Here is a 16,087-nt window from a genome sequence, read left to right on the forward strand (position 1 = left end):
TGCAGAATTTGTTTCACAGACTCTCCGGCAATCACTGTGCACCTTCAGAACTCATTCCCAAAAAGGCAGAGTCCCTCTTAAGAGAGCAAAGTGTTTCACTTTTGAACTGAGCATGGGAATTTCACATGACTTTTAAAACTGAAGAATATTTTGTTTTGAAATAACCTTATTTCTCCTCTGTGCTTAAAAAAGTTAGCAATCCAGCTGAGCTTTAAGAAATTTCACATTAATGGTGAAGCTCTGATATTGGCTTAAATTTGATAAAAGCAAGTCTAGGATATCTCCAGAGCTCTATGCAAGAGGATAATAGTGATAAAAACATAAGGAAAAATGCTTTTTTTTTTTTTCCTGGTTAATAATAAATTATAATCTTGTCTATATTTTTTTTTTTTTAATTAAGAGAAATGCAAATCTAGCAAACTCTGAAGTTATATCCTGGGCAAATCAGCAGCAGAGTTTGGCTTGCATAATGACTGGTTAATAGTCTTCGGACTTGCCCTTTTATTTGGAATTTGTTCTTTTCTACTGAGTTTTTCTATCATCTTGCAGGCACTCTGTCTTCTCAAAGGTATTTAGATATCGGCAGCAAATTGTGGGTGAGTTGGGGCTTTCCAAGTCCTGGAGGAAAAATAGTTTTGCTCATGTATTGTGTCTTTCTATATGAAAAGAGAAAGCTCCTTAGATGCAAAGCTCCTTTTAGCAAATTGCTAAAACTTATAATCAGACTGTGTCCAAAACTCCTCTAAAATTAGCCTTTAGAAGAATCAGCTTGTCTGATCTCAATACACAAAATAGCGAGACAGGCAGAGGGATTTGTGAGATAGAGACAGATTTTGAATTTGGAAATGAGTGAGATGTCTTTTAGTCATAATGAGGTACATTTGGAAAGCTCTTTATGTGATATATTCATAGTACTGTGTTCTTATATTTGTTCTGGCTAGAATAGCTGTTTGAAATCATACTGAAAGCTTGCTAAACTATTGAATATTATACAGAGTGAAAATAATTTCTTTACAAATAAACTGTGTAAGATTAGAGAATCAAATAGTCGGGGGCACATTCCTTCAAGGATTAATGGTGAAATACTCAGGTTTGTTTTATTTTTCCATGTTAATGAATTCAGGGATTTCTTTTTATTTTAAATTTAAAGTGTAGATAAATAACACATTATGTAGCAGTGGAATTACAGAATTTTCTATTATTTATAGAGAACTTTAAACAAACCTTGGATTTTATGGGTCCATGCAGCATATCCTTCAGATCACTTATAAGTACAGTATGATAGCAGTGAGGTGCCTGTTTCTTCTATGTACAGAGATTTGTTGATTGATTGCTTTCTCTAAATAAGACCAGTTAATTACTGATAGAACATGTTGGGGCTGTTTTCCCCCTTGCCTATGGGTTTTTAATAGATTGAGGGGGGAACCGCTGCGCTCCTGGGTTATGAAAGCTCTTTGGGGTTGGGAACCTCTAGCTAATTGCCCGAGAAGCACATGGTGAGAGAGGGGCACGTCAGCAATAATTTTCACGGGGGTGCATGATGAGACCTGCCGGGATAAAGGCTGGTCTTGCAGGTAACCGAGGGCTGCGATGCAGCCACCGTGAGCTGTGCTGCCCGGCCAGGTTTTCACCTGCTTCTGCTCACACGTGTGTGCGGGTGGAAGGGCATCCACCTCAGCCAAGCTGCTCCTACAGCTTGTGGGGAGAGCTGGGTCTCCCAAAAGTGCATGGCCACCACCCTTCTGTGCGTAGCTGCTGAGATGGCCAGCTTCTTGAGTCAGTCTCAGGTTATAAAGACCTGTCCTGCAGCCTGGTGCTTTGTCTCCTTTATTTACTGAAAAGCATAGTCTGCAGCGGGAGAAAGATGGGATGACAGCTGTGATGCTGGGCCAGGATTTCACTGTGTGTATATCTCTATGGAGGAAGAAACCCAAATGTTGCAGAAGCTGTACTTGCTGCCAGTGGAAACAGAGATAAATTGCACACAGTGTCTTAAGATGATTTGATGTTTTTAATAATCTCATTTGAAGACCAAAAAGCAAGGGATGGCTTTTGATATTGTAAGTGTCTTAAATAATAAAATAAAATAAATCAAGATTCCCATTTTGGAAACCTACTCAAGGGTAGACCATGCTTTAAACACTCTTGTTTGGGAAACTGGTATTATGCTGAGATATTTCATTGTGGATTTGTGTGATGAGCTATCAAACCTGTCTAAACACTTAATATGAAGTAAAAGACTGGAATGTGTCATTGCTGCATATCTCTTGGCTTATCTTTTTATTAGTTCAAGGCTCCCCTAGTCCAGACTGTATTACATTCTTCATATTTTAAGGTTGGACTTAGGTTTTGAGTCCTTACCTAGCCAAAGCAGCATTAATATTATAGGGTGTGTGCCTGAATAAAGGACTAAAAAATTGCAGAGGTAAAGAGCCCTTTGGTGCCTGATGACTTCAAAGTTACAACTCTAATAGGCTGGGTCTTTTCTAGAGCAAAACTCCTGCTGGGAACAGCAAAAGCTCTGGCTGCCTGAGTACGGGCTCAGCGCTGGGCTCTCCTTGCTGGCTCTGGAGTGGCCAGGTGGGGTCTGCCGTTCCCTGGGGCAGAGCACAAGGTCTGAGTGTGCAGGGGCTACCCCCTTTCAGGACTGGAAGGAAGGTGAAACGGTTCTTCCCCAGCCCTGGAGGAGCTGTGCCTGGGGGAGGAGGCTGCTGGCCTCCCATGTGCGGAGGTGACTGGAGGGGGGTAGCGCAGGAAATGGCAGGGGAGCATCCCACTGCCTCTGGAGAAACTGAGAGCTGGCAGGGGACATGCAGACCTGTGAGCTCTCTGGGGCTCCTCTAGGAGCTCCTTCACCAAGGCCTGTGCTTCTGTAGGATGCTTCAGCATTAAAAGGGAAATCTGCTTTCTTCTGTCAGTGCCCTGACATGGTAGGACCAGGAGGAGGAGGGGGAGTCAGTGCATCATGTTGCTGCCAGTTCTGCCATGGCTGCTCTTCAGGGCCTGCCTGGGTTACCATGAATGTGCACAGTGTGCTCTGCAGAACTTTGATGTTTAAGAAGAGCTGGCCAAAGTGAAGGCATGGCAGAGGCAGGGCTTTTCTGTTCTAAAAACCGCCCTAAGTCCCAACAAATCCAAGCACCTCAAAGCTTTCTCTATGGTGCCAAAGCCTGTGAACTCCTGTTTTCCCTGGCCAAAGGGGTAACAAAAGCTTCCAGGCATAGATGGCTGCAATAGAAACTGAAGGGAGGGGGCAAAAGGAGGCAGGAGGAAGCAAAAAATAATGCAACAAAAGGGAGTTAAACACCTCCCTCCCACCCCTCTCCAAGTCCCAGAGATGGAGGAGTAGATATTATGAAGCAGGTTTGGTTTCTAGCAGCTTGATCTTTGCCTTTGTGTGCACTTGGCTTTGTGTGCATTGATGTCCTGTTTGTAATTATCATTCTGTTGACACCTGTATTCATGATGACACCCCTATATCACATTTTCATCGCAGTGTGAAATGTCGCTCTTTTTTGCCTTTGTTTTGTTTAGTACTATGAATTTAGCCCAGAATTGAAAAAAATAGATACTTCTCACAACACACAATGGGACATTGATAACCTTGCAGCTTAGTTACTGATCCTATCTCAGTGCTTCCATTTCTCTCCTTCCTCCCCACCCCTCTTTTTAAGCAGACAAGGTTTTCCCTCAACAAGCTGATGACAGAATAATTTCTCCAGGTTGATTGTTTGCCCCACATGGTCCTCTGGAGATGTTCATACAAGTAGAGACAAGCAGATCAAAAGGCTGCAAGAAAAAAAGAAGCAGAGGATTGAAAAAAGCCACCATAAAGATCCTGCTCAGGTTTCAGTGATGATAAACAGACTTGTAAAGTATTCTGAGACCTGTCAAATCTTCCCATCTAAAATCCAGACCTATTTTAAAAAGAATTTTCATAATGAGTGTTTCTTTTCCCCCATCCACAGGCTCAGAGTATTTTGTGAAAAAGTTCTGCAGGGCAGAGGAGTCAAACACTTGATCACATGCAGGAGCACAGGATAGATGGAGTACAGCTGACTCAACAGCTACAGGGGATTTGGGTAAGTGCCCACCATGTCAGCCAACTAGAACTTACTAAAATCTTGGTAAATGTCAAATTATTCATTACTTTTTAAAGAAAATTCTTACTTTATCACCTGTCAGACAAATTTAACCTCACTGGGAAATCTCAGTGGGAGTTTGTCGGGGAAGAACTATGCAGGGAATGGCTAATGAAAACATGAAGGCAAATTAGCATCCAACTGTGAAAAGAGGTGATTTTTTTTTTCTTTTTCCACAGCTTAGCTTTTACCTAAAAGTTCCTAGGCCAGACCTGCGCTATTAGCGTGAGATGAGGAAGGTTACAAACCCCTTGCAGTACTGAGGCTGTCAATGTATGTTCAAGCCACTCATGTTACTTTCAGGAGGGAAACAACCAATTGCTCGAAGGAGACAATGTTATCCAACTTGCGGTGTCAGTCAGCCTGTTCCCACAATCATTGCATTGATGGAGGAAAATTTTGATAAGCGAGACTTCTTATCTGGCTCCACTGCAATCGAATGACATGGGTTCGCTGATTGGAAATTACATTGTCTCCGGTCACAAAGGTGACTGGACATGATAATTGCACCACCTTTGTTTATTTTTAAAGTAATAATAATGACAATATATTCTTGAATGAAGATAGTGAGGATTTGAAATCAAGTCTTCAGTTAAGCTGATAAACTGATACAGTTCAAATTGACATAGTTACTATAATTGCTTTGTTTACTGTGAGGGGAAACTTTATCACGGTCTAAGAGCAGCAGAAGATAGGAGTGTTGGCCCTGCTTGTATGCTTTTGATTAAAGAATGTTTTTATCAATGCATGATGTTTTGTTTTCTTTCAGTTAGGTCTTGAGCAGTACCCTCAGGCTTGTTTTAGAGGTTGGCTTGCAAATGACTTCAAACCTTGTTTTAAGTCCAAAATGGCTATGAGAGGGACTTGAAACATGGTGAAAGAAATATTCATAAGTGAATCTTTTCTATTTCATGATAGAAATATTTTTTCTTTATAAATTTGGGAACAGTGTAAGTGCACTCTGATTTCACAGCATTTATGAAATCTGTGGTATTAGATACTTTCTTAGACCAAGATATTAGCAGTATTATTTACTACAAATTTGTTTAACTTTTAAGGTCTAGATAAGGCTGTACTGTACTGCAGCAGTATTCTACAACTTTACTGCTTAATTTCTGTTCCTAAAAGTAAGGAAATTGAAGTCATCATGATGGCATAAACTGTTACCGCTTTTTGTCAGGGAAGTCTTATTTTACTGGTAACTTTTCAAGCTGCAAACAGATGGCTGCAGTATAATCTACTTGCTAGTGACATCAAGCATTATTTACTGAAGATTTATATTTATATTGCTCTCTTCAAAAGCGTAAAAAGAGTAATTAAGTGGAATGATACTCATTTAGATCTTTATCTGCCCATGTGACTGCAGGGCTCTGGGGGCAGGCAATAGGATTAAGAGCGTCTCACCACTAATCAGTGTGTTTGAATCCAGACCATGGTTAGAGGCAACTGAAGACCGTTAGCATGTGATGACTCTTCAGTGGCCTATTTCATATGATTTGATGGTCTCTGTAAATTTGCTAGCTGATGGAACCCCCATAATGATCAGTGGTCTGAGAAGGAAATCTGTAGACTGAATGTGCATGTGTTGAGAATGTATTTCAGCCTAGGAACAACCTATTCGTTCCAGGATTTAGGGACGCTCTTTGTACACTCCCCACACAGGGGACTCAACAGGACTGTTGCTTTTGTGCTTCAGTCCAACATGATCCTGGACTTGCTTTAGTCTCAGTGATTTTCAAATTCCAATGTCTCTGCTAAAAGTGAAAGAGGAACACAGTGTAAAACAGCTGCAAAAGAGCAAAATCAGCCTGTTTTTTCTCAGTATTGGATTAATTACCCAATGTCTTAAAAAGGCCGTAGTAGTGTTTATTACAGGTACTTCTATATGTAATAGCCAGTCTGTAGGTGGGTGCGGCACGGCTGGTGGTTACCTGATGGTCCTTGTTTTGTAATCAGGCAGTTTTAACTGTTAACTATAGAATTTTTTTTCTTGTTTGTAGTATTTTGTAGCTGAAGTGAGAAGTAGAAAATTGAAAATTATTTTTCAGTTTTATGATGCAAGTCAGATATGGAGTGACTTTAATATGAAGTCTATCTGTTTTCAGTAGGCTTATATTCTTGGTGTTTCATGCTGAATCCACCGAAGTTGTGCTAAAGAATCTAACACACAAGACAAAAGAAATGCAGAGCTAAGTGCAAAAAGTAAAATTATGTGGATTTTAATGATTAAAAGGAGGTCTTGCTTTGTGAAGAACCTCCAAATTTGGGCTAAACCAATCTTTTTCAGTTCACTGCAATAGTCTCCAAATCTTATACTGAATTTCCTTTCTTTTTTCTCAGGTCTTTTGCTGGTGTCAAAGTTTTTCTGATGCAGTAGACAGTATGAAGAGTGTGAAAGTGAGAGGAAAATTTGTCCAAAATTCTTTAATTTGGGTCAGAGCTTTGACCATAAATCACTTCCTTGAGACCTGTTTTCCTCTCAAATCTGCTCTCACTCACAACATTCTGCACTTCATATCTGCGTGAATGTCCTGTGGGAAACAGTGGTTAATTCATGCAGGTTGGAAGAACAGAATAGAAATCAGTCTTTCCTGTGAGGATCACGAGATGTGATTTTTTTGTTTGTTTGTTTTTGTACATTTTTCTATCTGGAACTTTAAGCTGATTTGTATTTTCACATTTTATTGAGGTATCTGTGAACCATGGAGCAGAAACATTATTTCAAACATAAACTTAAAATTTTTAGCTTATCTGTCAGATACGTATTTAGTTACTTTCATTGTATGATATGATGGGCATGATTTGAAAAACACTAGCATTTCCTTAGGTTGATAAAATAAATGTCTGGAAGAGTTTGGACAATATTTTCTGTGAAATGCAGGAAGAAAGATCTAAATAACCTATTGAAGTCATCTTTGTAGGACAGCAAAATAAGTATTCTGGTAATATTTAAAGTAAAATCCAACTATTCCATCACTAAGCATAACCACAGTAAAAATAATATGGAACAGGGTGGGGAGAAGGTAGCACATTTGAAGAAGGTTAGTATTTCATTAGTGGATGTAGGAAAAGCTAGAATAACTGGTGTTTAGCACAGAATGGCAGGTAAACAGTTTACTCCATGACTTCAACAGTCTTAAGTGAATAAGTTTAAATAGATCTAGTAAGTCAAGATCTCTGGCTTGTTCAACAAACAGGTTTTTTGGTTTTGTTTTTTCCTTTTTTATGCTTTAATAACTGTATTTCCCTAATAGTCTGTTTCCTTGGAAGAGGGTATTATGCTACTTTGTATAAGTATCGTGGAAATTTTCATATAGTCATATTCTTAATTTGATCACTGTTTCTCTTCTTACCTTGTAACTATGCAGTTAACTTAGTTTCTTTTCAGACCAGATTAAAAAAATGTTAGTGCATTGAAGGTTTTGTTGTAACAATGAAGACAGACATGTATACTATAGTGCAGTGTTTAAAAGATTATTATGAATGCTTTGAAGTCTTAAAATGCAGAATTCTTTTTTTACTTATTGGCAGTATGGTACACTGATTAGATTTCCCTAGTCTTTAGGCAGGCAAAAGAACAGTCTCAGCTGGAGTTTGGCTATCCAAGGTGATGAGATGAAGCTTTCTTTAAGCACACCTTTTGCTGATTTTATAGGTTGAAGAGCACCGCATGGCTGTAAGGCTTCTATTATTTACCCAACATACACATTTAATGGTCACTAGCAGTAATGAGATTCACAAAAATAAAGACCAAGCTGTGTCTTTGGGAACCAGATCTACGTCTTCAGCCTTTTGGTATTCAGCAGGGTTTAGAATGTTATTTCATTTCAATATGTAAGCTATGGATTGCTTCCATATAAATATGTTACGGTCTTGAATTCTAGTTGCCCATGTAGTGTGCTGGTCAAAATTTGAAGTCTTTCAGATTAAAGTCTAGTGACTTTAGTGTGACTTCCTTTTGTGGAAAACTAATGTCTTTCTCAGTCCCTTTGGCTTTTTTTTTATCCTGTGAAAAAGATTATTGTAAAAGGACTGGAAAATAAACCAGATTTTTTTAAACTTTAGAACCAAAGCAAAAGCTTTCTATATTGTTTTTAAAAAACCTTGTTCCCCAGTCTCATTTTCCTTGGACACTGCAGGCACCTGTTTGATTCACACACATCTTGACATTTGAGACTTTAGCTATGATTTAATCTTCGTCAGGTAAAGCTCCTGTTTGGTTCTGGAGGAAGTTTGATTAAAAAGTGGTTCCAAGCTTTGACCCAACATTTATTTACAAAGCTGATGTAGTATGGGGCTAATCCAGTACACTTTTTTTTTTTTAAAAAAATCTCAAGAATTGAGTGGAAATATATAACTAGCAAATAAACACGGGTCATTCTAGGTCCAAATAAGTGATGCTGAAGGCAACTCCATGCCTGACTATGTGTGTGTGTTTAATGCATGGTCGATCTTGCATGGTCCACAACTGTTCTTTGTGTTCTGAATAGCTACGAGAGATTAGTTTACCTATTTAAAACAAAACTATTTTCCCATTTTGTGTGTGTGGGGAAAATTAGCTGGTTTTGTACATTCTGGGGTGTACTGATCTCTGATGTTTTTAGTTTTATTGTTTCATCATATATGTTAAATTATGTTATTATATGTTAAATTTGTATTTTTGTGCTGCGTACCTTCAAATACTGTCATTTGGGGAACATACAGTCTGTTCACAGGTTTATCTCTGTCATCAGCTTTAGTCTTCTGTTTAGGAAACTGCTGGCATTCAGGATATATGTATGCCTCTGCGTATAAATTTGTTGTGTGTGTGTGTACATGTCTGTATATATTTTTTCAGCTTTGCAGGTTTTTCTTGGTGTCAGAAATGGGATGGAACTATGGAGTCTGAAATCAGAAAAATCTGTAAAAAAAGAAATTCTGTGTTTCAAAGTCTCAGCACCAAAGATTATCCAGAAGCAGAGGGAAATTTTATAATTGAAATGTGTCTTAAAGTTCTTCACATCATGTGCCCCTTTTTCTGTAACAGTCCTCTTGAAAAAAGAGAATTATCACTGTTTGGTAGACTTGTCTTCAAAACAGATACTGTAAATATCCAAGTCCTATTTTATCTGCATCTGAAGAGCCAAGGAGATAGTGGAAAGCAATAGTGAAAATGTGATCTGAATGACTTGTCACAATAGGATGTACAAGTTAAAGGAGAAAATTCCACTGAAGAACTTGAGATAGAGAGGTATTCTTTTTCTTTTTTTTTCATTGGGTTACTTTTAAATGATGACAAATGATCTAATACATGTCTAGAAGCAAAGCAGTTCTGGAAGACCTGACAGCAGTGTACAGTTAATGTGCTTCATAACTAGTCACAACTTGAGTGCAGATGCAGAAGCAAGTGTGGCAGTGAGACGAATGTAAACCAATAAGACAAGGAACTATTTTGTCATGATATGACTGAGAAGTACTTATTAAACTATAAGTAATGATAATTTGAAAATATTTTTGTGAGTAAAAGCAGTAATGTTTCTATTCCATTACTTGTAGAGACCTAATGTGCAATGCTATAGAGCATTTAGGCAGTTACTAGATAGGTAAGAAAACACTTAAAAATGTTCCACCAGCTTTATTATGTGCTTATCACATCTGTAATTTTCTTTCAGAAGTTTTCATTATCACTATTAACTCTTTTTTGAAAGACTTACCCAGTCAGAAGGCATTAAGATAACCATATTATCTTGTAGAACTGCCACACCCTGTGAATGAAAAATAGAGAACAAGAAGTAGATTATAGGATGTTCTCATAAAATACATGATGAATATTTGAAATAATATACTCAGAAGTTGGAACTGGCTCACAAATGGATTTCAATAAAAATGTAGGGCTGAATCAGTGAATGCTGTTCACAATGGTAAATTTTTGAAGATCTTTTTAGAGTGGATGGGTGAAGAAGAGAAATGTATGTTGAGTGATAAGAGAGGAAAGAAGAGGGAATCTAGATAGGTCAAACCACTGCTTCTCCATGAAACTAAATTCCTAAATTGACTACAAAATGGTTTTTCTTTAAATCATAAACACCTTTACATTGAAATTTTGTGCGGGTTTTCTGACATGAAGAAGTGTATGAAAGCAGGGATAAAGGCTTTGTAAAATGGTAACAAATTCAGGACTGCACGTTGCAACTCTGACCTCTTTGTACTCTTCAATGATATGCAGCACAGAACAGTAAGACCTTCAGTTGTGACTCAGTGCTGAATATAAAGACAACTCTGGTTTCAGCAAAGATTCGTGCCCTGACTATTTCAGCATTTTGGAAGTTTACTGTAATTTTATTACATTGAAACCTGGGTGTGTTGAGCTGTTTTCCTTTGAATCGATTGTTTTAAAAAATCTACATGGACCATGGTCTCTGAAATGATTTAATTAACCGTGTTTGGTAGATCTTTAAATCCTTGTCTGTCTCTTTGTCCATACCTGGCATTTAAAACTCTATTGTTCTAGTAGTGCTTGAGATAGCTGTTATGTGAACTTCTTTTTGTGTTAATGGAAGTCCTGCACATGGATTTTTACCTCCACCCCCAAGTTAAGGGAAAGAACAGTTCCGTTGCTAAATAGAAAATACCAGACCTTGTTTGGAAGAGATCCCATGGTACATGGATGGAGGTAGAAACATTTGGAAGTAAAATTATTTGACTATGACAGGATTTTTTGAGGTGATTTGGCCATTTCAGTGAGACTGAGGACTACACTGTGAATGTCATAAGCAAACCATGGTAAATCATGTAAACATTAAGATCCTTGAAGATGCTCAGCAGAGAAAACCAGAAACGAAGTCTGAAGAATACAGAAGAGAACTCTTGGTACATCAGTGAAACGTGGTGTGGGTTTGTCAAGAGTTTCATAGGTAAAGGTTCACATCTCCCTTTCGGTATGTGTTGGCATCTTTGGAATCATGAAAGACATCTTAACAGCCAACTATCTTTGCAATTAGACCAAAGAAGCACTTTTTTTGGAAAGCACCAAGAGCTGTATTCCTCTAAAAAGGCTTAAAGAATTATATACTAAGTTGAAGAAAGAAGGCAAATATCTTCCACATGAATTTGTTTACTCCTGGATTATAAATCACCCTATTCCTGACACTTGCATATTACCTTCCTTTTTTTGTACCTGGAATATTCATTTCATATTCATGTATAGGCAATAAGATCATGATGTTCCTGTTACTATTTTGATAAAACTTTTACGCTTCTTTGATTGGATGAAATCTTCAGCTGTATCAGTATGGTACAAATCTTTCGGTTAGGTTGCCTTATACATTTGGGGGACTGAAGTTTTAGAAATTTCTGTTGACAAATAAATTGCCAGAGGCCTTTAAGAACAGGCTGGAAAAGCAGGAATGGCTGCCTTGATTCTTGCTAGGATGGGCAGATAGGTGAGGTTGGCCTCTGAGGGTGCTTTCTAGCCCTGCAATTCTCTTGAGAAATGGAAAATAATGCATGTTCCTAACTTATTTAACTGAAGTCAGCAGTAGTCTGCTCAACTGGTGTTGTGGATCTGCATGCTGATCCATATGCAGATGAGTCAATAGCCAGAAATCAAGTAGAACATTATTGGTTGTGTTAAAATCTGACTTGTTCTAGAGAACTAAAGCTATAAATACTTAATGTCTTAATTCAGCTTTGTTCCTTAGCAATCATCTCTCCTTCCTCTGAAACACAGCAGCAGAAGTTAAGTTTAATAATTAAAATTTTAGAATTTATTGTAAGTTCTACTTTTCATCTAAAATAATAGCTACTGCTTTGTCAGTGTCATCTTTCATTAAATTCTTTTCAAACAGTGTTGTTTTTTTTTTTTTTTTGTAGCAAAAAATACTGTGGCAGTTAGAAAATTGAAGTCAGATTTAGATCTTGGTAAATTGCCCTTGATTTATAACATTGTAATGGACATCAGAAACCAGCTTATATACAACAGAACAGTAACAGCCACTTTATTGATGTAACTGTTGTACAAGCAGAGGTAAGGTTCCAATATGCTGGAGAAGTGCCAATTTTCCAAAGGAAAAAATGTTTCTTGGCTGACACACGAGAAGGCTGTGCTGCCATTCAGTGAGACCTGGACAGGTTAGAGAGTTGGTCGGAGAGGAACCTAATGAAGTTCACAAAGGCAAGTGTAGGGTCCTGCACCTAGGGAGAAATAACCCTGAGCAGCAGTTCAGGTTAGGGGTTGACCTGCTGGGAAAGCAGTGCTGTGGAGAAGGACCTGGGAGTCCCGGTGGACAACAGGCTCTCCATGAGCCAGCAGTGTGCCCTTATGGCCAAGAAGGCCAATGGTATCCTGGGGTGCATAAAGAAGAGTGTGGCCAGCAGGGTGAGGAAGATTATCCTCCCCCTCTGCTCTGCCCTGGTGAGGCCACATCTGGAGTTCTGTGTCCAGTTCTGGGCTCTCCAGTTCAAGAAAGACAGAGAACTACTGGAGAGAGTCCAGCAGAGGGCTACAAGGATGATGAGGGGACTGGAGCATCTCTCATATGAGGAAGGGCTGAGAGAGCTGGGTCTGTTTAGCCTGGAGAAGACTGAGAGGGGGTCTCTAAATAAATATCTAAAGGATGGGTGTCAAGAGGATGGGGCCAGACTCTTTTCAGTGGTGCCCAACAACAGGAGACAAGGGGCAATGGGCACAAGCTGGAACACAGGAGGTTCCATCTGAACATGAGGAAAAACTTCTTCACTTTGAGGGTGACAGAGCACTGGAACAGGCTGCCCAGAGAGGCTGTGGAGTCTCCTTCTGTGGAGATACTCAAAACCGACCTGGACGTGATCCTGTGCAACCCGCTCTAGGTGATCCTGCTCTATCCAGGGGGGTTGGACTAGATGATCTCTAGAGGTCCCTTCTAACCCCTACTATTCTGTGATTCTTTCAAAGTAAAGTATGAATTTTCCTGGTAAACAAACAAACCACCACCTTCTCTGTCTGAGAGTAATGAAGAGGGTGAGGAGATCATGAAAATACAGAGGTTTCATAGCAACCCAGTTAGGAATTTTATTTTCTTTCTTATGTTTTCACAGTTCATCATCAGCATTAGCTGCAAGTGCTGTCAACCTCCACAGGAATCTAATGGAAAAGGAGTAGAGGGTCAAAAAGTGCTTTCATTTAGAGTTTTGTATCCACCTGAAACTAAAAGGAGGTTGCATTGTTGCTATAGGTCACACTTTGAGTAAGTTATGCAGAACTTGCTCGCAAAACTGCTTTTGGATATGATAGCAAAAGTTTTATACTTGACTTACAAAACATGTATGCTTAGCTGGAAGCTGGTGTTTCCAATTCTCCATTTTTATTCCATGTATTTCCAAGCAGAATTACACAGGAGTGAAAGGCTGGACATTTGGACATGCCTTGACTTTTTAGTAGAGTTTGGTTCAGTGTTTTGTTGTAGTTGGTTTGTTTGCTGACGAAGAGCACTTGGGATTGTTCTCTATGGGTCTGTCTTTTAACGCAAGGCTTTAAATCCCGTGTTTGTGTACTCTGTGAGCCTGGGTTGAAAACTAGTGGAAGCCTTTCTATTAATTTGAGCAGACTTTAACTCAGACTGCTGTGTAGCCATGAAAGATCCAGTTAAGAGTGAGGGTTTGTCTCAAATGTCCTCTCCGTGTGTTGTTGCCAGCTCTTCTCAGCAATGCATGACAAACACTCGCCGTGCCAGATATGGCTGCGTTTAGGTGTGCTGCATCTATGGGGTTTACAAATGTTCTTTGTCCACCCGGAGAAAGGTGCTGATCCGCATCTGTATCTATAGTCTTAGAGAAAGCAAACCTCCTAAATCTTAGGATTGCTCAGTTCTTGTCTAGGCAAAGGGGAGAGCATTGCTGTATTTGAGATCCACGTCAGCAGAGATATTTTCAGGGCTTACAAAATCTTGTAAATAATAAAAAACCCTTAACCAATAACACTTGGATTCATGGACAAAAATCTTAATATTTTGGGACATTTTTGATAAAAGGCTGAATCAGATTTTTTTTTTGGTTTTGCTAAATACCACAGGTATTACACCTTGGAGTTTTCCTCTTAAGCGGAATAATTACTCAAGGCACTAGAAATTCATGTGTTCTGATCTCTTGATCTGGTTGCCAGATACCATTCAAGTAGATGCAAGTGTCTGTGCCAACTCTGTACATAAGCTCAATGCAACTGCATGCATGCTTCAAAGAACAGATTTTTGGCAAATAGATACAAACTGATTTTTATTCTAGGATCTTGAGCCTGAGAATTGCTCAGCAAGCCATTTATCTGCATGGTTTTCAAGGACTTGGCTAAAATAAAACTTTTTCTAAGATGTCTTTCTCAAAGAATTTTTACACCGAAATGTCAAAAAAACTGCTGGAGTTTAAATATTTAAGCAATCCTAATCTATCAATATATATTAGGGATTTTTTTCCTTTTCTTTTACATCATCCTTGAGTATCTTTTTTTTTTTTCCACAAGTTATGATTAAAAGCTGTAGAAGTTAATAGAAATTACACATTACTCAGAAATAGAGAAATAGGCCCTTCTGCCTCTGGCCTCTTTCCCATAAACTTGTGAGCTTTATCCCCAATTCCTTTGCTGGAGACCTTCACCTCCCGAGTGGTTAAATGTCTGCAGTAAGCACCTTTAAGGCAATGAACAGATGTGTGTAATAACCACCTAATGTTTCGCTAGGTTTTGCAATGGAACAGGTATGGTTACTGCTCCTGCTGACGATTAAAGTGCTTTCAGTGACTGCTCAGTTCAACGGATACAACTGTGATGCTAACCTCCATAGCAGGTTTCCTGGTAAGTGTTTAATAGACTTTTTTCTAATGGCTTCTTTATTGTCTTGGTTCAAAGCAGTGCTTATTTTTAAATACAGAACTTTAAATCTGTCTGAAGCCTGCCTGTGGGTAGGACTCCACATTAAGTGAGCAGTAACTATCTCAGTGACAATGAAACTCCTCTAATGTTGCATTTTACTTTCTTCTTAATTGCACAATGGGTCAAATTCAGCCTAGTAGTAATGAATACAACTCCCCTCTAATCAGTGGGGTTTGACCTGCTTTTGCCAGAGCTCTATCCTGTCCAAGAAGTTCACCAGAGGTTGTGTTGTTCCAAATGTTCTCTATAGATTTAAGAGTCTGAAACTTCTAACTGGGTTTTCTTTCATGTTTTATCTGAGTAAAAGAATATAATTATGTCCTTTTAATGAAATAGAGATATATATCTATTATTGAGCAAAATGAAGTTGATGGCAAAATTCAGTGCCTCACTTCAATCTAAGCACTTGGTTAGAGACAGATGAAGCAATGGGACGTATCTGTGTATGATGTACACTCGTGCCTCTGTGCAAATTAAGTTGTTTTGGGGACATCAGATGTCCAGAGCTCTTAATACAATGAGAAATAGAAATGAAATTTTAGTCTTAATGACATGTGTATCAGGCTTTACTCAGCTAAAGAATGTTTTTAGTCTCTGTTACCTTGCGTATCTTTCCTGCCTCAGTTGTTTCTTGGACAGAATAATAATAAAAAAGGCTGTGAATACTGGCGCGCTCACATCTTGTGTTTCTGAGGTAGCAATTGAATTGAACAGTATAGTGATGAACTCTCAGTATAGTATTATGCTGTAATACCTTTCAGTGTTGGTGCTTTCTGAATAATAATAGCTTTGATTTTTTTTTTCAGGAAGGATCAAGTCTTTTATTAAACTTAAGTCAGCAGAAAGCCTACATTCTGTTTATTGTTTCCTGTGTTACCCCCACACTGCTAGGTGCTTTGTTGATACAAAGACCAACAATGGGTTTGATCCTTTTTCACTTAATTGATGTGAATGTGAAGAGCAGAGAAATAAGACATGCAAAGAAGATCAAATATGTTGCCTCTATCCCTGACAAAATCACTGTTTAAGTGAATATTTCACAAACTACTTCTATATTCACCTTCTTAAG

At 38.6% G+C, this 16,087-nt stretch overlaps 1 protein-coding gene across 5 annotated transcripts in view; it reads left to right on the top strand.

Annotated features, from left to right (window-relative positions):
• The window catches only part of ZPLD1 (zona pellucida like domain containing 1), a 105,234-nt gene that overhangs the window by 67,917 nt on the left and 21,230 nt on the right, over positions 1-16,087 (top strand). For 4 of the 5 annotated variants that reach the window (XM_054813602.1, XM_054813601.1, XM_054813599.1 and 1 more), the window contains exons 2-3: positions 3,969-4,082; positions 14,827-14,940. In XM_054813602.1, coding sequence (XP_054669577.1) covers positions 14,835-14,940 — 106 coding nt within the window. In that variant the 5' untranslated portion in view covers positions 3,969-4,082; positions 14,827-14,834. The remainder of the gene's footprint in view (positions 1-3,968; positions 4,083-14,826; positions 14,941-16,087) is intronic. The other variant, XM_054813603.1, reaches the window with a different exon arrangement.

This window comes from Grus americana, chromosome 1, assembly GCF_028858705.1.
Source record: "Grus americana isolate bGruAme1 chromosome 1, bGruAme1.mat, whole genome shotgun sequence".
NCBI lineage: Eukaryota > Metazoa > Chordata > Aves > Gruiformes > Gruidae > Grus > Grus americana.